This window comes from Oryx dammah, unplaced genomic scaffold (assembly GCF_014754425.2).
Source record: "Oryx dammah isolate SB20612 unplaced genomic scaffold, SCBI_Odam_1.1 HiC_scaffold_24, whole genome shotgun sequence".
NCBI classification, from domain to species: Eukaryota; Metazoa; Chordata; class Mammalia; order Artiodactyla; family Bovidae; genus Oryx; species Oryx dammah.
In genome coordinates this window covers 52,745,039-52,767,936 of record NW_024070208.1, presented here as the reverse complement: position 1 = coordinate 52,767,936, position 22,898 = coordinate 52,745,039, and the positions used below count along the sequence as shown (strand labels likewise).

Genomic DNA, 22,898 nt, shown 5'->3' with positions numbered 1-22,898 from the left:
AAAGGCCTTTCTGGAGTATCCTCCCCACTCCTCCCATCCCCTGTTATTCTGTATCTTAGCTCCTTGCTTGTTCCTTTATAGGAAAGACATGGTATTCGCTAGATTTGAATTTCTCTTACTAGAATCAAGAGTGTCACTTCCATGAAGGCAGAGACCACAACTGACTTGTTGGCTGGGATACCCTGGGAGCCTCTCAGAACAAAACCTGACAGCCTCAGCGATTTGTTGGCTGAGTGAACTCAGAACCTGCTTTAAGATCAAATTGCTGACCTTACAGAAGCTGGTCATTCCCTTGGTCCGATCACCACTCTTTCTCTAAGTATCTTTTATCATACAGTGTTGCACTGTTTACATGGCTAAGTCTGATTTCTCTGAATTTTAGGGAGCACCCAAAATCTAAATATTGTCTCTTCTCCCTAGTCCCTGGCTGAATCATGAATTTCACATACAGTTTAAGAGTTAGATGTAAGGTGATTTGGGGGTCCTTTTGTTACCTAGGAGGATGATAAAGGTAAATTATTATTTGATAGGTTAAGAGCGCAAATTGTCATTTTGGGGGTTAACCACTAAAAGAAGAGCAAAGGAGGATAAGGGTATAATTTTCAAACCAATAGGAGACAAAGGTAGAATGAAAATACGATCTAAAGGAAGACAAAATGGGGGAGAAGGAATAGATGTAACAAACAAAACTCATTAAGAAGGTGATAGATTTCTACCTAAATATGTCAGTAATATTTTATATACAATGGCTTAAGTGATCAAGTTCAAGGACAAAGACTTTCATTATAGGTTTTAAAAAGCACTGAACCGTATGCTGTTGAACCTGATAATAACAGTTTGAAAGCAAGGGTTTAAAAATATATATCATACAAACACTAAAAGAGAGATGTAGCTATTTAAGATCTGAAAAGTAGATTTTTAAGACATTTAAAAAAAAGATAAAGAAGACTAGTTCAAAGATAACAGGTTCACTTTGCCAGGAAGATGAAAGATACTAAATATGTACACACCAAATCACGTGGCATAAGAAGACATACAGCAAAATCTGACAGAACTATAAAGAGTATATAGATAATCCACTGATAATGTAAGAGGTTTAATCATGCTTTTGGAAGTAGAAAAAACACAACATCAGATTTTTAAAACATGACTTCACTGGACTCCAGGCCCCAATGACTTTACCACTAAGATTTATCACAAACGTAAGGGAGAAATAATTCCAGTATTAAAATAAATCCTCCCAGCTACAAAAACACAAAGTACTCCCCAATTCATTTTATGAGACTAACACCATCTTCATTCCAAAACCTAATAGGGACAGTTTGAGATGGAAAAAGTATAGAACTATTTCAAAAATTGGACAAAATTTCTAAATCTTAGTAAATTAACCTATTTTTAAAAAGAATAATGCATTATGACCAAGTTGGATTTATCTCAATAATTCAAGGCTGATTCAACATTAGAAAAACCCATCACAAAGTCATCACATTAATAGATTAAATGAGACAATAAAAAAGCCAATGCTCTGTGGCAACCTAGAGGGGTGGGATGGGGAGGCAAGTGGGAGGGAGGTTTAGAAGGAAGAGGATGTATCCCTGTGGCAGATTCATGGTGTTATATAGCAGAAACCATTAGAATCTTGTAAGCTAATTATCCTCCAATTAAAAATATAATTTTTTAAAATGAGAATCACATTTTAATAGATGCAGGAATTTGTTAAAATTCACATTCTTTTATGATAAACAGCTCTTAGCAGACTTGAAACCTAATGGTAAAACCAGAGAGCTTTTCAATTAGCAGAAAATGGTTATCTGTTATCATTTATATGTAAGACTTCATTGAAGATCATAGGCAAGCTATAAGAAAGAAATGTAACATTCATACATTTGACTGTGTATATGAAGAGTCTAAATATAAATTAACATAACTTACATACATTTAAGGTGGTTGAATAAAACATCTGAAACCAACCATTAGCAATGAAATTTTTTAAAATATCATAAGTATAACATCACATAAAAAAGTATCACAGACCTAGAAATTAATCTTGCAAAAGGCATTTCAGTCCTCTGGGGAGAACCTGCATATTTTTATTGAAAGAGAAATTCAAGAATACCTCAGTCCGTAAAAGAAGAGGTAGACCACGTTTGAAGATTTTAAAATTCAATACGTAAACAGTCAATTTCCAACATATTGAATTATAATTTTGATGCAATCCCATCAAAATTCCAACAGGGTGTTTTTCTGGCTAGTTTATTTAAAAATACATATGGAAATGCAAAGGAACAAGAATACCCATGACACTCTGGAAGGAAAAGATAGCAACACTACCCTAGTTAGCAAATCCTAAGTATAAGGCTGTTCTGTGCTTAGTTGCTCAGTCGTGTCATTCTCTTTGCGGCCCCACTGACTGTGGCCCACCAGGCTCCTCTGTCCCTGCCTGGGATTCTCCAGGCAAGAACCCTGGAGTGTGTTGTCATTTCCTTCTCCAGGGGATCTTCCCAACCCAGCAATCAAACCTGTGTTTCTTGCATTGGCAGGCAGATTCTTTACCACAGAGCCATGACGGAAGCCTGTTATGTAGCAATAGCTAACTAGTACAGGTGTCAGCTGGGCTAGACTGGCTGAGTTCACTCAGCACCACAGTTCCCTTCTGTGTTGGAGAACTGAGCTTCTCAGGACCCCTTTTCCTGTGTGAGTTCTGGTTTATTACTCAGTGTGAGGACTGCACGTGAGACAGAGGGTGTCCGTGAGCTCAGCCAGAGGACCATGGTTTTCAAACCTTCCCCACCCACAGCTTCCTCATCTCTGTTGGAGGAACTCCATCCTTCTAGTGGCCAGCCCAAACACCTGGAGTTTTTCTTCTGGTTTCTAACAGTACATGCAATCCACAAAGAAATCCTGATAGCTACAGTTTTAAAAGGTAGCCTGAATCTGACCATTTTATCTCCTCCATTACTACCCTGCTGGCCTAGCTCATCATCTCTCTTGCCTAAATCGAACAGTTCATCTTTACGCATCTCCATTTTAGTCTGTTCCCACCAACTATGAGTGGTACTTTTAAAAAGTCAAATCATGAACGCTGCTGCTCAAAACCATGAACAGCTCCCATCCAGAGTAGTCAAAGCCTCGTTGTGGCCCACAGGCCCTCCACAGACCCTTCCCTGTCTCCTTTCTGCCCTCATCTCTACCGCTTCCCTTGTGTTCCTTCTGCCTGCAGCCACTTTGGCCTCTCTGCTCTTCCTCAGACATCCCAGACAGATGTACACTGTCCTATGCCCTCGCCTAGGTGGCTTCCTCCTTTCCAGCAGCTCTTCTCAAAGATGGCTCTTCAAACCACCTAGAGGACCCCTAGAGAGGCAATAGGTCTGGGGTGAGCTTAAAGATCTGCATTTTTAGTAAGTTTCCCAGAAATGCTGATTCTATTGCTGCTAGTGTGAGGACCATGTTTTGAGAAGCTGTACCCTAGGGCCTCTATTGATGTAATAAATTAAATTATCTTCTATGCATCTAGAATAAATGTTCGATACCACGCTAGGGGAGAATTGTGAAAATGACCACCAACATCATTTTGTGTTCAGTAGAATTCCAGGTGAAAGAGGCTGTGAAATAGCTTTAGGGCTGGCCCTCCAGCTCTAAGTCTTTGTTCAGGTGTCAACTTAGTGAGATCTACCCAGATGACCCCACTTAATAGTGTGATCTCTCCCCATCTCCATTCTCTCCACTCCCCTTACGTTCAGCTCCTTTTCGTTTTTTGTCATAGCACTGAAGACCTAATGTATTGCAATTTACTTACTTGTAGGTGGTTTAGTATCTCTCTCCTAACTGGAATGTAAATTCCAAGGTGCAGGGATCTTTGGTTTTTATTGCAAGGGCTGAACAGACTCTTTTGAACATAAATGAAATAGTCGATTTGCAAATGAGTTAAATTCTTTCATCTTCTCAGCAGAATATAAACTCATTTTTTATTCAATGTACTGACTTGACTACGTATGTTCACAGCAAGACTGCACTAGTGGTAAAAACAGACTTCTGAGATCAGACGCACTTGGATTCAAAAGTCAGCTTCACTGTTTTTCTCCATGGAACTATGTAGAAAGGCACACTTTCTAAAAATAAAAATCTCAAATAAGTTCAGAAAAACTCTATTTTTAAAACTTAGCATTAAAACCTTTACCTAACCTTCCCATAGCACCTTCTCGCAAAAAGTTTTCCAATATATATCAAATAAAGTGTAGACTAATAACACCTTGCTGTTTCACTGACACCGAGAAAGTACTTCAAGTTCAACCCCCATAAAATACTGGCATCTCCACTGACAGTATTCATCCAGGAATGGGTTTCTGGTTCTTTGGGTTCTAGTGACCTTCCTACGTGGGACCCAAACCCCACTACAAAACTAAAATCTCACATCTCTTATCCCAAGCATTTGAGAGAAAGAGTTGTTTACAAATGTGAATACTCTGCCTACCCACTTTAGGTCTGACCGACCTGTATAAGAGCATCGCAACACTTTCACGATTGCGGTGAAACGTAGGTGTGGGGCTGGTATCATTTATGCTGCAGATCCATGCGTGACCTGATATTGCCGAAAATCTTTATTTCTGAACATTCCAAAACAGCGGTGTACACAGTAACAAATATTAAGTCATATCCCGTAAGAAAGCATTCATTAGTGCAAATGGATTTTGTAAAAGGTCTATCAAAAAGATTTATTTGCTTTAAAATGCATTCATTTTCAGAAGCATTGTTAATAAAACGTTACAGTTTCATCCTCTGTAAAAGTATTGAAAATCAATTGTGGTATAGTAGCAAACATTGCAGGTATTAAGTGCAATGAGCTCGTGATGCCATTATAAATATGAAAGCCAGGAATGACAATAAATTAACAATGAAAACAACAAGACCCATTTCACACTGCTGTCTGGCTGTCTCCTTGCAATGCTTCAGCTTACATTGTGCTCATTCAACAGAAAATTATGTATCAATTGTGTGATGGATTTTTGCTGATATATCCCTAGAGCTAAAAAAATAGTACCTTACCACAAAAATATTTTTATGGCACAAAATTTAAGTTGTTCCATAGTGGTTCACATAGGTGTAAAAAGAAATAGGCACAAAAAATAAAATTCCTGTAAACTATAAAAAAAGTAAATTTCAAAGCATACGTTATATAACCTAGTTGTAAATATGCAATGTATTAAAATACAGAACATGTATTGGAAAGATGTTTAGAACATGTAAGTAAATTGAACAGGTTAAAAAAAAAACCAAAAACCTCAGATGGCAAGGAAAGCATTATGGACACACCTCAATTCTCTCAAAAAGGATTCAGGTACATTATCAGTTCTACAAAAACTTCCTAGCTCTAAGTGTCACAATACTGCAACCGTGGATCTGTGACCGTTGCAGTATCTCAGGCAAATATTTAAGTGCAATAATTAGTCTCTGGTGATTGGTCCACTGAAAAACAATGCAGTAAAGTGTTAAAATGCAGAAGGGAAAGAATATCCTGACACCCGCTGTCACCCAGCCAGCTGGGTAACACGACCCTCATTTCCAGCTCTTTCCCACTCCTTAAGGGTACAGAAAACGGCATCAGTAGCAACCGTCTCTCCAGTTTCCATCCCTCAGCGTGCTGAGTGAAGACAGAGGCTTTGGAGGCTGAAGGAAACTGTGAAGGGATTAAAAAAGGAAATGGCTTGTAAGTAACCCCGCAAGTCCCGTCACTCTCTCTGGTCTCCCCGCCCCCAACCCAGCAGTGACAGCGTGCTGGCACTTTCTCATGTGTGCCTTGGGGTTCCGGCCGTCAACAGGCACATCTGCAGGAAACCCAGTTCTCAGCACGCTGCCACGAGTGCTGTATGTGCACAGGCAGATGTGCAACGTAAGTGGAAAATGATCAACATCCTTACGTGTAGGAAGAGCATTTTAAAATCAGAGAAAGACAAACATGACAGAAGAATGGCCTGTAAATATCAGTGGTTGCTTCACTGAAAATTTCTTCATGTAATTCTATTTGTATTCAATCTTACAAATAATCAAGAGATTTGCCTATTATGTTGGCAGCGAATTTTTAAATGTGTTAAAACCAATGTTTGCCTAAGTTTGGGGAACCAGACCCTCTATCTGGCAACGACAGCCTATCCAGGAGATTAGTTCGAAGACAGACATCCAAGGACAAATGTACCGTCCACAGTTAACATAAGCATCAAACAACGTGATTCTATTCAGGCATGAATGAAACACAGCCCTGCACTGAACTAACACGCATGAAAGTGATTTCCATCTGGATAGTAAGATTATTTATTTTGTTTTGCAATAGTTTCTAAATTTGCTTTTGATCTGGGCACCTATTCTGCATCAGAAAATAAAAACTATACATACCTAATGCATAAATAAAGAAAAATTTCTTCTTCCCACATCTTTTGCAAACTGTCACCATGGTTCCCCCTCCCTCTCCTCCTTCAAACACTAATTTCTTATAAGATTTGTATGTATTTACTGCCTCCATTGTCACAGCATCTAATTTGTCAACTCACTTTCATGGAATTGTTTTTTAACCATAAAACACTCCAGAAGATCCACTTCAGAAAAGGCACAACATGACTGTGAGCTCATTGAACACGTGCCTGGCAAGCAATGTGGAATTTTAAAAAATTCTACCTGGAACATACCAAAGTTCTCAACATAAGCTAATAAAGCCCCAACTAAACATCACAAAGATGCTTTTTAAATCATCACTGTGGGAGGCGGGTGTGTTGTGTACATGCCTAATATCATTTGTGCCCATTCTGATTAAAAAAAAAGGTTGAAAAATATTGAATCCAGAGGAAGGAGGTCACGAGTCAGGCCACAAGGGGAAGAGTAACCGACCCGGGTTAGACAGAGGAAACGTCAGGGTGGTGCCTGGGGTGGTTTCTAACTGCAGACCAGGAACAGGGCTACAAGGAAGAAGGGACCAAGGCTCTCACCTTCTGACAGGCTGTGCAATTTTGCTTCGAGGCAGGTTACTCCCATTTATTGCCAGTGAAGGTCTTGGAAGTGCGCTGCGGCCCATGATGCCGGAAGCTGCAGCTTTGGTGGGGGTGGGGATCCCAGTGTTGGAGTATAACTGTAAGCTGTTGGATAAGGGCGCGTTACTGCTGCCCTGGACGGTTGGGCTCACGTAGGCCGTGGCTTTAAGAGGCTGCCGCACTGACGCCGGGAAATGTCCCACGCTGTGGATCCTGTGCTGGAGCTGTCCTGGGGACGGAACTAGGAGGAAAACGAACATCGCACGTTCACCACTGCCTGCACAAGTGCCATGTTCAAAGACGCTGATGCTCTCTGAAAGGGTTTTAAATGTACATATAAAGGTGTCTACATACTGGGCCCAGCTTCTTCTGAAACACAATATATAGAAAGTGTTATCGTTCAGCAGCTAAATTGTGCTAATCCAACTCTCTGCAACCCCATGGACGGTAGCACGCCAGGCTAAAGGCACCCAAACATTAAGCCTAGAGCGAAATGAAATTGTGACATGAACACACTTATGTAACCATATCCACATCAAGACAGCAAACAGTGCTGGCGCTTCAGCAGCTTCTCACATATCCTCACCCAGTCAACACGCGCCGCAAGTGACTGTTACTTTCACTTTTATCACCACAGATTTGTTATTCCTATTTTGATCTTCATGTAAATGGAATTACAGAGTATGTTCTCTTCCATGACTGGCTTCTTTGACTCAACATTATGTTTTTGAAATTTATCCATATATTTGCATTGTCGCGAGGTATTCCACGGAAAGTATGTTAAAATCCATTCTCCTGATGATGCAAAGCTTGGTTACTTCTAAGTCTGGGGTTTTATGAACATTCTTGAATATGAGTTGGTGTTCAGATGTATTATATTACAAGTATATTCCAAATTTATAACTATTAGGATAAATGAAGTTAGCAAAGCTGCTGAACAGAACATCAAAACAGAAAAAAATCAGTTGTATTTCTAAATTATCAGTGAACTAAAATTTGAAAAAAATATTACTTATAAAAGCATTTTTAAGATAAAATACTTAGGAATAAACTGAACTACACCTGTATTAAACCTCTATACAGGAAGCTACACAACTTTGACAGATAAGAAGATCTAAGTAAATGAGGGGATATTCCATGTTAATGAATTAGAAAACTAATATTGTTAAGATACCAATTCTAAAATTTATCTACAGATTAAATGAAATTTCAAAAAGCCTATCATTTGAAATGAAACTCCATAAGAGTTACTTCAGGAAGGCAGTCCTATCAGACCCATTAACTCTCCTACATACAAGACAGATAACTACATTAAGTTTAAAAAGAAATAATAAAGAAACTAGTCAAGATTAATAGACACAATCCCAATTTTACAAATGAGAAAACAAGGATCAGAAAGGATACATAGTTTCCCATGAACTTGTGACCAAGCAAAGACCCAGACTTGAGCTGTTGCCGCAAACCTAGTGTCTTCCTTCTGGAGTTGCCTCTCCAACCTTCTCTGTTCACTTTGTTCACTCCAGAAGGCACACCAGTCCAGAACTTGCTCTTCATGAAACACACACGTGATGTTTATATACACGCACAATGTATAAAGGATATTCGCTTAGGGATGAAAGTCAATGAGAACAGAGTCCTGAGATCTGAAACAAGTTCACGACTGACCTCCTCTTACACATTAACACTCAAGTTCTTTTGTTTTCTCTCATTATTATGCTTGAGTTACACACAATGATTTTTCTATTTTCTTCATTTCTTTACGTTTATTAATTGCAATTCTTCTATAAACAAGAATTTCCCCTCTTCTCCATGTATTCAATTAAATGTGAACCTATGATTATTTAATCTATGGGTTATAATCTTTTAATATAATCATTTATTCTGTGGCTCAATCTGTCGCAGGTTTGGTCTCTGGCAGTTTCATTGTTTCCTATATCCTTTTGACCTGCTCTCTCATCATTTTTTCAGGACTTCCATCAAGACTTTCCATTGTTTGTAGGGTATGTTCTATTTTGGGTTACTTTGATTTTTCTGGCACTCAAACTGTGCTACTGATCCACACTGAATTAGAGTTCACAAAAACTCCTAAGCATTAGCCTATTTGCTACTGTCACTCCTGTATTTCCCCCTTCTATGTTTATACTGTTGACTTTTATACTCAAGCACAGAACTTCTATCTCAATTAAATTTCATCATGATGTATCTGGCCACCTGTCCTAACCTCCTGACATAAAATTAGAAAGCAGTCCTCAGTTTCCCACCATTAGTTCCTAGGCTATCTTCTGTATGTTTACACAGGGCTTTAATTCAAATTAACAGATGAAGCCCTAAGATCCAGCCCTACAGCATTCATTTGTACATTTGTTCAAACATCTCCTGAGAGCTCAATGTGCCCAGCAGCAAGTCAGGTGCTGGAGACAGAAAATCAGATGAACTATGGTCCACACCCAGGAAAAGCCAGTAAGCTAGTATAGAAAATAAACATAATGACAGTCAAGTGTGACACACTGAATGACACAAGCAGCAACCGGAAACCTGACCCATTCTCAACATGTTTTGGAGGCACGTGGGGTAGTGTATCAGGGGCACCAAGGAGTCCGCTGGGTGGAAGCTGAAGACATCTGGTTGACAGTGCTTGGCCACACACTTGGCCTTCCAAATCTGGGCACATCAATACTGGGCCTGTGGTCTTGAATCTGCCTCCCAGGGGTCAGTCTTGGACTTAACCCTGACTACCCATACAAGTCGGAGAAGGCAATGGCACCCCACTCCAGTACTCTTGCCTGGAAAATCCCATGGATGGAGGAGCCTGGTAGGCTGCAGTCCATGGGGTCGCTAAGAGTGGGACACGACTGAGCGACTTCAGTTTCACTTTTCACTTTCATGCATTGAAGAAAGAAATGGCACCCCACTCCAGTGTTCTTGCCTGGAGAATCCCAGGGATGGCAGAGCCTGGTGGGCTGCCATCTATGGGGTTGCACAGAGTCGGACACGACTGAAGCGACTTAGCAGTAGCAGCAGCAGCAGCAGCAACTCATACAGGCAGCATTAGTTGGGGGTTGGGAACCTGGAGCCAAGACATCCCCACACAAAGTGAGAATACAAAAACACTAGATTGTACTCTCACCACGCTCCTCATCACTGGGTGAAACATACAGAGAATGAAAGACTGTGGGCCAACGGCAATGAGGCAGGTAAATCCTACTCTTCAGTCACACTAAAACAGAGCTTCATTTGCCCTGGGAAAGCTATGGACTGATGCACAACAAGACCACGGTAAGAGCTGGACAGAAGAGCTGTGCTTTCCTCTGAGTAAACATATCAAGTGCACAGCTAGAAAGAGGCAGGACTGCGCAGAAAACATTTTTGTATGGTGAGTAGAGAGATCGATCACCATTCAGGGCTTCTACTTCTATCTTTAGTTATAAAGGCTAACATATAATTTGCTAATTATTAACAGGCACTGGTGACAATACTTCTTAATGGTGAAATACAAAATAAAAGTCAGAAGGATAAAGGTTTCCTGTAGTGTTCAGAGAAAGAAAGAAAAATGAAATAGTAAGATATTTTCCTAATGGTGTTATAACTAACTGAAAATTACCAAAAAATCTGTCATACTTACTACAAGACTGTATTCTTGAAATTCCATTTGCAGCTCCATGCAAGCTTGAGTCAAAACTCTGACTATTCCGCACGGTGACTGGAGAACTCCCATTGCTACCAACAGTGGTTGTACTTGGCATCCGAGCTAGGTTAGGCATACTTCTTCGGAGCTTGTCTAGAAAAGTATTTTACTGTGTTAAAAAAAAAATCACTACTTTTATGCTGATTAAGACACTAGATTTCAAAAGTAAATACAAAGAGAAATCATATTTTGTTCAATGACAAACAAATTATCATACGTGTTATGAACTCTAAGAAGCTAACTGATTACCCCTCCTATAGGGAGACACTTAATATCTTCAGAAAGGCTCCACCAAACAAACAGCTAATGGAAAGCATTTGTTCTTTAAAAAAGGGAGGGATTAGCTAGTCAATTAGCTGTCTGTTCTTAGATAAAACTGTATCAAAATGAAGTTAGACAATAATCTTACAGCCATTAACAAAAAAACCTACAAATTGTTACGTTTTTTAAAAAAAAAAAAAAAAACACCCAGAGGTGTCAAACCAACTATTACTGAAACTTTTGCTAGAACATCAAAAAGGAAGAAATTCTTAAAATTCTAACTTGAGATGTTTTGAGATAGCCACTCATCACATCAACATGATCACATTAACTTCTGGGAAGTTTTAAGGGTCATGAGTATGCCACCAAATCTTTGGAGACTTCAAACACTTCCCTTTCTTTTTCTTGCTGAATACACCTTCTACCACCAAGAGGCAGCAGAGGGTAAGCCACGCACAGACCTCGGTGAATTTTAATTCAGCCACGAAGCAACTTAGCATGTACGCACACACAAGACTGTAGCTCTACAATGTAGACAGTTTTCTCTTTATTAATACCATGCCCGCCAAGCTAACGTATATATATAGGGTCATTCAAGCTCAGAAAACAGATATATTTGAATACTAAGCAAAAACCCATTCATGGACAAACCTGATTCCTTTTTCTCTCCTTCACACAGACACAGCTCCATCTTCATCACTTAGATCCCTGAAGTCACCTAATCTAAAGAGGGGTGTTATCTTCCAAGTTTCACCTCTCTTCTTCCTCCTCAACTCCAAATCCTGTCAATTCTGCCTCGTAAATATTTAACACATCTCCCTCTACCACCTTAGCACAGACCTCATTATCTGTCATCCACATTTTCACAAAATCCTCTTAACGGGTTTCTGTGCACCCTGTCTGTTCCTCCCCACCTTCCATACAGCTGGTGACTTCCAGCCACTTCCTAAAACCCTCCAATCACTCCCCTTCCCCTTCCTCTGAAAGCCCAAGCTCCTGGGCTGAGCAAAGACCGTTCCAAGGTGTGGTCCTGCAGACCTCTCCACCCTCACCTCCTGCTGCCCCTGCCTCACAGCCTGCTCACCAACCAGACTGAACCAGAGTTTCCAAATACTTCACATGTTCCTGCATCCGTGAGCATGCTGGTCCTTCCTCTTGGTCACCATTCCTCACTTCGTAGAATGAATGAACGCATGCATATTTATGCTATACAGTGGGCTTCCCTTATGGCTCAGCTGGTAAAGAATGTGCCTGCAACGTGGGAGACCTGGTTAGATCCCTGCGTTGTGAAGAGCCCCTGGAGAAGAGAACGGCTACCCACTCCCCATTCTGACCTGGAAAATTTCATGGACTGTATAGTGCATGAGGTCGCAAAGAGTCAGACATGACTGAGCAACTTTCACTCACTCATGGTATACAGTGTGTTAGGCAAGTTTCCAGCTCTCAACGGGATTATAGTCTAGACCATTGTTTCTCAATCCTTTATTCTATTATCCATCTTTAGGGACCCATTAAGGAATAAAGGCAGCAGCCAGTTACCCACCAAACATCTAAAGCTAGCCTTCCCGTCAATACAGGTCCTCAGGCTAACACCACCATGTCACTGACCGCCCTCCTCCCCCGCCAATTCCTAAAAATTACAGTTAGCAAATGTTCTGTAAGATTTAATTATTTATCATACCTAGCAAACTACTCCAAATACAGTACTCCCTCCCTTTCTTATCAGCAGGTGATACGTTTCAAGACCCTCAGGAATGCCTGAATCCATTATTAGTATTAATACACAGTACTGAACTTTGTGAAGCTTCCCTGGTGGCTCAGATGGTAAAGTATATGCCCGCAGTGCAGGAGACCCAGATTCAATCCCTGGGTTGGGAAGATCTCCTGGAGAAGGGAACGGCAACCCACTCCAGCATTCTTGCCTAGAGAATCCCACGGACAGAGGAGTCTGGCCAGCTACAGTCATGGAGTCGCAAAGAGTCAGACACAACCGAGTGACTAACACACACACTGAACCGTGGGATGTTTTTCCTACACAGGTAATGACAGGCAGGTAGTATACAGAGGCTGGATACACCTGACAAAAGAAAGACTCGCGCCCCACCTGGGACACAGCAGGAAGGCACAGCATTTCCTCCCAGTACTCAGGACAACGCACACTTTAAAACTTACAACTGTGTGCTTCTGCAATTTCCCATTTAACATTTTCAGACTGCAGATGACCACGGGTGACCGGAGTCACAGGTAAGAAGGGACTACTGAGTGCTCCTTTTAATCCCATGAACCCCAGAAACATTCCAAGGACTTTGAAGAGCCATCCCTTTTGAACCCAGGCAGTGTAGGAGCTATGGAAATAGCGAAGTATTAACACACACTTCTGTTTTATTTTTAATTAAATTAGATCAGTATTATAACAATTGTTTTCTTCCATCTATATTATTTTAATAATTTAGAAAAATAACTGATAGATTATTTTCCAAGTTACAACTCTTATTCTACAGTTTTGTTTAAATAATACTGTGGTAACGAATGAAGGTTCAGATATCTGAGCCATATTAATAAAAGTTTAAAAAAAAAAAAGTGGAGATGAGGAAACAACCTTTACTTTTGTAGCACTTTTAACTTTTTCAGAAATTTTTGTTCCAGGTGAAACAGTCACAGTTTCATTGATTCCTTATAACAGACTTAGGTTAAAGGAGTACATGTTACATGAAGGAGAACGTATATCAGATGCCTTGATGTCCAACTATACCTGAGTTATTTGTCTACATTTTGTAACCAAATGAATGAAAACTCAGAGACATGGGAAGACAGGGAAAGGTATATAAGTGGTAGGCCAGGCTGGCAACTCAGCATCTACCAGCCTTCAGAGCTTGTGTGCTCAGCCATCAAGTTGATCAGCCAGAAATTCAATCCAGAGAACTGCTGTTATCTTCCATTTCCTTTACATGCAGAGACCAGCCCTTTTAGAGAAATAAAACTACCACAGTCAGACACTAGGCTGAGATATGTTTCCATTTTCCTCATAGGAACCATCGTAACACAGGTTTAGATAAACCCAATCCGTTTCATAATGGTGTTGAATGTAAGTTAACACCACTTTTCTAAGGGGGAACAATGATCCCACTGACAATACTAATCAAGATGCAGGGAGCATCTGCTGGATAGGCAGGATGTGACCAAAAAAAAAAACCCTTCTCGGGAACAACTCTGGGTGCTCTCTCCCACAGTTTTAATGATCCAGTAGTTACTGTCTTTGATATTATAAGCTTAAATAAATTGGTCATCAGTGGCAGTCACTTTACCTGCCACAGTTTTCTTTTAGATTTGAAATCTGAAAGTATTAAACAGAGATAAGTTCTAACTATTAAACCTTAAATAACTATTAAACCTTAAATATGTTTAAATGATCTCTCAATTCGCGTGAATAATTACAAGTACAGAGGAAGATAAAGTAAAAACTTAGTACATGCTGGAAGGTGATGACTAGTACAATTTGTATCTTCCCTTGCAATATTTTTAAATAACTTGCTTAAATGATCATTTCTGGGCCCAGGTGTGAGAAATGGTGCTACATAATAATTCAAAAACATTAGTTTATAAATATGGCTTGTTTCTCCATATGCTATAGGATTTGTGTGTGAGGGTTGGACCGATCATTACAGTAAAAACATACCAGGCTAAAATATCACATGATTATTCTCCATATAGTTCTTGGAAGTCATGATCTATAATTCCTGGGAGTGGGAAAGGAAGATAAATGATGAAGAGGGAGGTAGAAAAAAAAAATACAAAAGAGAATAACATATATTTCAACCCTCTGTGCTGACATCAGGACACATACCTTGCTGTCACCACACACAACCTCAGCCTCCATGTCCGCACTGCTGTGCAGACTTAATTCTAGATGTCAGGAAGTCAGGGGAAAGCACACCCCAGCATCCCCTAGGTCTCCACGTGCATGAGCAGCATTCTCGCCCAGCATGGTCGTCCAGGCTCACCATCCAGCACTCTGAGCCAGAGGCAGGCGAGGAGAGACGTGGGGTTTCAAGAAAGACAAGGGAGGGTGCAGATCTGTATCTCCAACTCTATGAAGCTCTTCCACGAGCCCCTCAACTCCTGCAACCTTGCCGCACTATACTCGGATCAGACGCAACATAAAGATGCTTCCCATTTCTGATGCCATCTGTTACATCACAGAGGTTTTCTTGAAGCTGTAAATCTCTAAGTCTGGGACACGGAATCAGAAGCTGATCAATCAGAGACTTAAGTGTACACCAACTGAACTGGTAAGGTCTTGGAGGCTATACTTAAGGTCACCTCAGAAACATTTACCCATTATTTATACTGACCTTAAAACCCATTTCTTGGCCACATAGGAAAGATCTAGGCATATCAGATACCAAAGCAGCATACAACCTACCTCCTCCGTTGGTCCTATTTGGCTGCTGATCTGGAGTCTGGACTTGAGGTGAATAATACTGTTGCTGCTGATAATTATTCGAAGGAAAATACTGGGAACTGGGGCTCCTCCTACACTCCCGAATGCTGGAGAAAGTCTGTGAATGGGGTATTCCTCTTTGGAAAGGGGAACATCTTGGAAGACGGGGCTGAGGTGGTGGCAAATGATCAAACTCCTCCTCATCCTCCAGGCTGAATCGATCATATTCTTGATCACTACATGTCCCTTTTTTTCCTGAATTCAGTGACACACTGGAACTGTGTCTCGACACGGATGCTGAAGTAGAAGCATAATCTTGCCTGAGACCTGTAAGAACAACAGGAAATGCTATTACCTTAGGAGGCATTGCAGTTTGGCTTATTACTGAGTTCTAGTTCATCAAGAACTAGAAATTCTTGCAGGAAAAGTCATGCCAAGCACACGATTCAAATGGAGACCCTCTGTCTTGCTCTTAGTTTACTAAAACCCAAGAAAATAGATACATTTACCTACCAAACAGACAGCTAATACTAGACTATCCTGTTTTAGGGGGAAAAAAAATCTGACCTAATTCCAGGGATGATTAAATACATGGCTCTCGTTCATCAATCAGTGTCTGTCAATATCCCTAAGCAATTCCTGATGAAATCTGGAGAGATGCTTAGGAAGGGTGCTTAGGAAAACCTATTCATCATCATTAGGAGCAGTTAACTGTGAGTTAAGACAATTCAAAGAATCAACTCTCTGCCCAGGTAGGAGCTCCTTCTGCTCCCTACCCCAGCTTTCAAAGTGAAAGGAAAGTTTAAAATGTAAGGCACAATATTTTCTTAACAAGGTCACTTCTCTTGTTCTTTTTGTTACTAATATTACCTTTTTCAAAACATGCTGACACTTCAAAACTTCAATCATTTGGGGTCATCCTCAATGACAGTCATCTAAAAATAGTCAACCTGCAAGTCTCTGCTTATTTATCTCACTGCCAACTCACAACTTTTTTTAAAGTGGTCTGTGCCTGACTACTTAACTTCTGAGGCTGACATCTCATCTCTCAGCTACCTATTTTTTTGAAAGAGTTACTGTCAGTTGACTGTTACAAAATATAAAATAATCACTTTTCCTCTCAAAATGTTATCTTATTAAATCCTGCACAAGCAATACAGTGTTTCTCATAGTAGCCTTGCTCAATTCTAAAAGCAGGAAACTGTTTTTGCTCAAACGATACTTGGCTACTTCTATTGATGTTGGCCTGAGAAGCTAACTCCAAACTAAGCTTAGCCCAGTTCTGTGATCTACACCTTCTTTTGCTTTTTGATACCATTAATACCATGGAAGTCGTTCACTCTCAGATTACCTGCTGTAACTTTATTGCACAACTGTTTCCAAGTATCCCCTAACTGTCCCATTTCTAATTATCTCCTCTTCCATAATTATCTATCTTGAGAAATGTACGTTTTTTATTGAAATATAGTTAACTTGCAATGTTTTGTTAATTTCTACTGCATGGGAAAGTGATTCAGTTATACAGGCATATATACATTCTTTTTCATTATGGCTCATCTCAGGATACTGAGATAGTTCCCTCTGCTATACAGCAGGTTCTTGTTGTTTATCCACTCTATATGTATTAAAAAGTTTGCATCTGAGAAGGCATTTTTAGTTGAATTTTTATTAAGATAACTGCACACTCACATGTAGTTCTTGGGAATAATAGAGATTTTTTGTGCACTTTGCCCGCGTTCCGTTGATGGTATCATTGTGCAAAATCATAGAATAAAAGGACAACTAAAATACTGGCAGTTATACAAACCCATCTGATTTAGATTTTCCCAGCATTATTTATATATACGTACATGTGTTCGTATTAAATTCTATACAATTTTATCACCTGTAGACTGGTATAACTACCACCCACAGTCAAAACTGCTACAAGCTCCCCAAATCCCTCAGGCTGCCCTCTTATAACCATGCCCACCTCCCTCCTGAGAGCCCACATCATGTCCCATGTCCCTGAGCCCAAAAGCCACTACTATACCATCCATTTCTAAACTGTCATTCCAAAATGTTATCTAAAGGGAAGTATACAGTATGCAACCTGGGGCATCTTTTTCACTCAGCATAATTCCCTGGAGATACACCCAAGATGGTACGTCTAACAGAATTTCTTCTTTCTTCTTGCTGAGTAGTACTCCACAGTATGGAGGTATCCCAGCTTGACGGACCACTTATTATTGAAGGACGTCAGAGATCATTCTGGTTTTTAGCTATTATCATAAATAAAGCTACTATGAACATTCATGTACATGTTTTGTGTTCTTGAACACAAGTTTCCATCGTTCTAGGATAAATGCCCAAGAATACGATGTGCTGGGCCTTATAGAAATGGCAGTTACTCTAAGAAACTGGCAAACTGTTTCCACAGTAGCTACACTGGCAATGTTTTTACATCGACATATTTTGGCTGGAGTATATCTCAATACTTTACAATGGCCATGAGACTGAGAAGCACTTAATTAATTGCTCCACCTCCAGATGGTATAAGAGAAAGAATAGAACTGTTTGCCCATTACCTGGGGGAGAAATGCCTGAAATCTTAGATTTCAAGTAGAAGCCCCTAGTGTAAGACATTTTCTAGTTTAAAAAGAGGGACATACTTTCTTCTTGCAGACGAGCCATGATCTGAACATCTGTGAGATCCTGTAACTTGTATCCCATGGAGATAGAATCATCTTCCAGCTCGGAAGTACTCAGCTCACTGTCTATGGATGACTGGGGACTGAGAGGGGAGCCCCTGGATGTGTAACCTGAAAATGAGGAAACATGTTTGTTATTAACTCTAAAGAACGGATATCTGTATGTGTTTTACATTACAGTTCATACATCAACAGTCAGCAAATCAAGGCATTCTCCAATCAAAGGACACAGAGTGGCTGACGGATATATTAAAAAAGAAAAAAAAAAGACTCCTTTGTATTTTTCCTGTTTTCATAAGGAACCAAAAAAAATGACCAGCACACCACTGTGACAAGACAATGGCAAGACAATATGCATGTTTTCACATGTTTGTAATTCACATACACAAAACCACTCATTTTCTGCTTTTTTTTTCAAATTGAGTTTTCATAGTTCAAATACCACTCTCTGCTGTACACTACAAAAAACTGTCAAGAAGGTAGATTTCAGTGGATTTCACGTACATGTATTTTTTACCACCATAAGACAAGAAAAATCAATAATGCTAAACCCAAATCCTATTAGCTTAAGTATATACTTACAGGCATTAAGATGCACATGCTGTACACTTCCAATTAATAATGAGACACGCTTGTTGCTGGTGATAATGGATTATATATTTTAAAATAAATTTCAATCTGGTACATTTTTTAAACAGGTGCAAACAGCAGTGCCATATATGGATAAGAATATCACACATAAAAGGCACACGTCCACACAAAAGCACGTACAAAACCTGCATAAACCTTTATCACTCTATCTGTGATGAGAGTCCTCACAGGAGACTATAAGTGACTCAGGAAAGTAAGTAGTGACTTGAGATAAGACAACCAAGGAAGAAAGGACCCAAGAGAGAAAATTACAAGAATGGAGTCACACAGTGCTCAAACAATGAAGGAAATGTTGAGGCGGGCATCACATAAAACTACGACTATGCTTTCTACATAACCCTGACTTAAAAAGCGATCAAAAAGGTTTTAAACAAGATATAAAAGTCTTACAATCTTCAACCATAATGAACGTACCTCTAATTTTGTTCAACATTTAATTTTAAAAGCACATTTGGAAATACATATATGTAATATATACATTTGATAAGGAGGGAAAGCTGCCTGCTATACACAATGAAGAGCAGATTAATGATACTGAAGTACAAATTAATGCTAGCCTTTTTCGTACCCAACGTAGGTGTGCAGCAAACTCCCCATTGTGATAAAATTACCCTCAAGCTTTTCAATGAAAGGTGGATTATTTTTTAAGCTGTGTTTGGTGACCGATTCACAAAGTAAGCAGCTAATCAAGAAGTTGAAACATTACCTGTTCTTTCAGGTGTTAGTATTGCTTTATTTGAGGTTTTAGAGAAGCTGGGAGTATTAATGCCATTGCTATAAGGGCTGAGTCTTGCCACAGGACTATAAGGAAAAGCCAGTGAGACATTTGAAGGGAAGAGACTTCGCCATCGGCTGGCTGTCACAGAAGCAGAAAATAAACAGCAGCAGTTAGCCATACAGAAGCAAACATGGACTGGTCAGAGAGAAAGAGAAGAGGTTAAAAAAAAATGAAGAGACAAAGCAACTTTTCACTCTTAACTGACTCATTTATCTTAGGGAAAAATGTGTAAAACTGGGCTATTTGTGAATAAGGCTCCTATTTCTACCACCATGAAGAACAAATCAATCAGAAGCACCTTGATCACAGTCAGTATGTCTATATAAGAATGAAAATTTGTCTTTCATTTCCTCATTATGAATGTTTTTTCTATTTCTGCACAAAAAACTTAAATGTTTTAATAATATAAAATGTTAAGGTCAAAAGAAAAACTCAAAGCAATTTATCTTTATAATTACAGAAACAGTTCTTTTAATATTAACTGTTAATGGTCCTATAGTTTTTTCCTCAAGGTTTATTTTCAATCCATTTAATATTAACAAATGTTGATCAAAATATTTTTATGAAAACTTGTTGGTGGATTATGGAAGAAACTTAAAATGACTACTGCATTTCTGAATGGGCTTGAGGCCAAAACAAATTTTATGGAGAAATGATCTATAAAAATAACACAAGGGTGTACATACACCAAAACTTACTGATAGTTATTTTAGATAGCAGGCATAGAGATAATTGATAATCTGTTAGATTTTTTCTTCATAAAAAAATATTTTCCAAATTTTCAGCACTGAACATGTTATTTATGTAACTTTTAAAGGTAGGAATACACATATTATTAATTTAATACTATAAAATAAGGAAGAAAGGAAATGGCAACCCACTCCAGTATTCTTGCCTGGGAAACCTCACGGACAAAGAAGCTGGGCGGGCTACAGTTCATGGAATCACGGGCGGGCTACAGCTCATGGGATCGCGGAGAGTTGGACACAACTTAGAAACTGAACAAACAAACAAGGTACAAAAAGGAAGGTGCCTGCATGGGCAGGCGATCTAACTGTACGTTATCTCACATGTCCTAATTAACATATTTCCCTCCTCCAAAATTCCCAGGACCTTAGGATCATAAAAACACTCTAAATTGTAAAAAACACTTAAGTCACATCAAAAATCACGCCCTCTCTCTTCATGGAGTACAGATTCCTGAGCTAGTCAAAACATACTTTCCTAAAAAGCAATCACTTAGATGTATATTAAGTGGATACTTAGTATATATAAAAGCAGGATGGGAGGGAAGAAATAAAAAATATAAATTAGATTAAGTTTCACTTTGAGCAGTAACTTGGTTATATTTGCTGGAAATTTGACAAAACTTGAAGAAACATGTATAAAAAGGACTGCTCTGAAATGCACTCCCCAGGACACTTTTAATGAGTGATGCTAATGAGCAAATAGCTGAAAAGTGTTCAAAAATGGGAGGCAGTGGAGTGGAAAGGAAGAAGCTGTGGGCTGTGGGCAGGCAAGAAAGTTAACGAACTTCAATCCCAGGGCTGGTGAGGTCCTTGCAAAACATCACCAAGGTTATTTACAAGAGCAAAATGCTTCCTGTTACTTCAGCAAGAATTCTTGAGAAATAGTACATTCCATCTGAACAACTACAGAAGTACCTATTCCCTATGCAGATGAAAGAACTAGCTGAGGAATCTGCATTCAGCAATTCCATTTTCAGAATCCACACTTTTCAAGAACTGGACTCTGCCAGGAAGCCACGTTCCTGGTTGACACCAGTCACAGCCCTTATCCAACACGCAGTTCTCTGGGGGTTAAGGAGTCCTTCCCAACCTGCCCAGAGCAGAGATGTGCAGAGCTGGTATTCCCTGCCCTAAACCACCAGATACGTAAACTGAGCCCCAGATACACTGAGAAATAGCAGTTAAGATGCCAACACCCACTATGTAGTTTGTCTCATACCTTCAAAGTTTCCCATTAACAATTCTATATTACAGAAAAAAGCAACGCCCAACTGCTCTTTGTGACTGCTCACTTGCTTAACAGATGATGTTATGTCACACCAGTCTGATCACTCACCAGATTACAGTGACTGTGTGTTCTCACCCACAGATGCAAGCGACAATGCATCGCAACTAAACAGCATTCATTCCTCTGCACAATGACTTCTGTGACCCAGCCACCCAGCATGATGGCACAGTGATCGTGGCTATGACAGCAAGATCCCAACTAAGAACACAACTAGCATCTATTGCGAGAAAGAAAGCTCTGCATTGTCCTCTTGGCATGGAGGACTTTAAGAAAAGGGAGGAGAACTGTTGTGGAGGCAAGCAAACAAAACAAGGACGTTGTATTCGTGCCCAAGGTTGTGGGGGAGGCGGAGAGGGGAGTTGAGTTGGAAGCCGCTGCATCCTAGTTATTCTTCCCTCTGTAGCCGAAGAACTGGAACAACTTTAACGGGAAGCATTTTCATAGCGATTAAAAACAAACAAAAGAACTTTTCATAAGGCAGTTTTGCTTTTTCCCATTAATTAATTTAATGGATTTTCTGCATATAAGGATGTCAAATTATTTGAGAGGCTTGCTATGATGATCAGAATGACCCTAAGAATCTATGTATGGAAGTGAGAGTTGGACCGTAAAAACACCCGAGTTTCCGAGAACTGATGCTTTTGAACTGTGATTTTGGAGAAGACTCTTGAGGGTCCCTTGGACCGCAAGGTGATCAAACCAGTCAATCCTAAAGGAAATCAGTCCTAAAAGCTCCAACACTTTGGCCACCTGACGCGAAGAACTGGTTCATGGGAAAAGACCCTGATGCTGGGTAAGACTAAAGGCAGGAGGAGGAGATGACAAAGGAGATGGTTGGATGGCATCACCAACTCAAAAGACATGAGTTTGAGCTAGCTCTGGGAGTTGGTGATGAACAGGGAAGCCTGGTATGCTGCAGTGTATGGGGTCGCAGAGAGTCAGACATGACTGAGTGACTGAGCTGAAGACAGGAGCAAGACAATTTTTTGATGAAGGCCAAAATGTGTGATAACTTGGCCTTCTGAGCAGCTAATTTTCCTATCTTCCTACTCCAGAGTTTTAAGTAAAGGGCTTCTTCAAGTCAGATTAAACAGGCTTGTTTGGCAAGTCTTGACTCGGCAAGTCGTTCACCCCTAGATACCCAAGTTCAACTTTCCGCCAGAACACTTCTGTCTGCACCCGTGTGGTCCTACAGCCACTTCCTTGACCAATACCCCGGCCATCTCTTGCTAAAGCATCACATCTATTCCTCTGCCAACTTCCAGCCACCCACGCCGCCCTCAGCCAGCTTGCTCTGAGCATCACCAGCAGGCTTGTGGCGGTCACTGACCACTTTAAC

The 22,898-nt window shown here is 40.0% G+C and overlaps 1 protein-coding gene across 1 annotated transcript in view; it reads right to left on the bottom strand.

Annotated features, from left to right (window-relative positions):
• Nucleotides 1–4,585: 4,585 nt before the first annotated feature.
• SLAIN1 (SLAIN motif family member 1) overlaps nt 4,586–22,898 on the bottom strand; it is a 53,163-nt gene continuing 34,850 nt past the window's right edge. The window contains exons 3-7 of the mRNA XM_040266908.1: nt 18,055–18,204; nt 15,386–15,730; nt 10,639–10,794; nt 6,975–7,257; nt 4,586–5,674 (exon numbers count right to left, since the gene is read on the bottom strand). Of these exons, the coding sequence (XP_040122842.1) occupies nt 5,599–5,674; nt 6,975–7,257; nt 10,639–10,794; nt 15,386–15,730; nt 18,055–18,204 (1,010 nt within the window). The 3' untranslated portion in view covers nt 4,586–5,598. The remainder of the gene's footprint in view (nt 5,675–6,974; nt 7,258–10,638; nt 10,795–15,385; nt 15,731–18,054; nt 18,205–22,898) is intronic.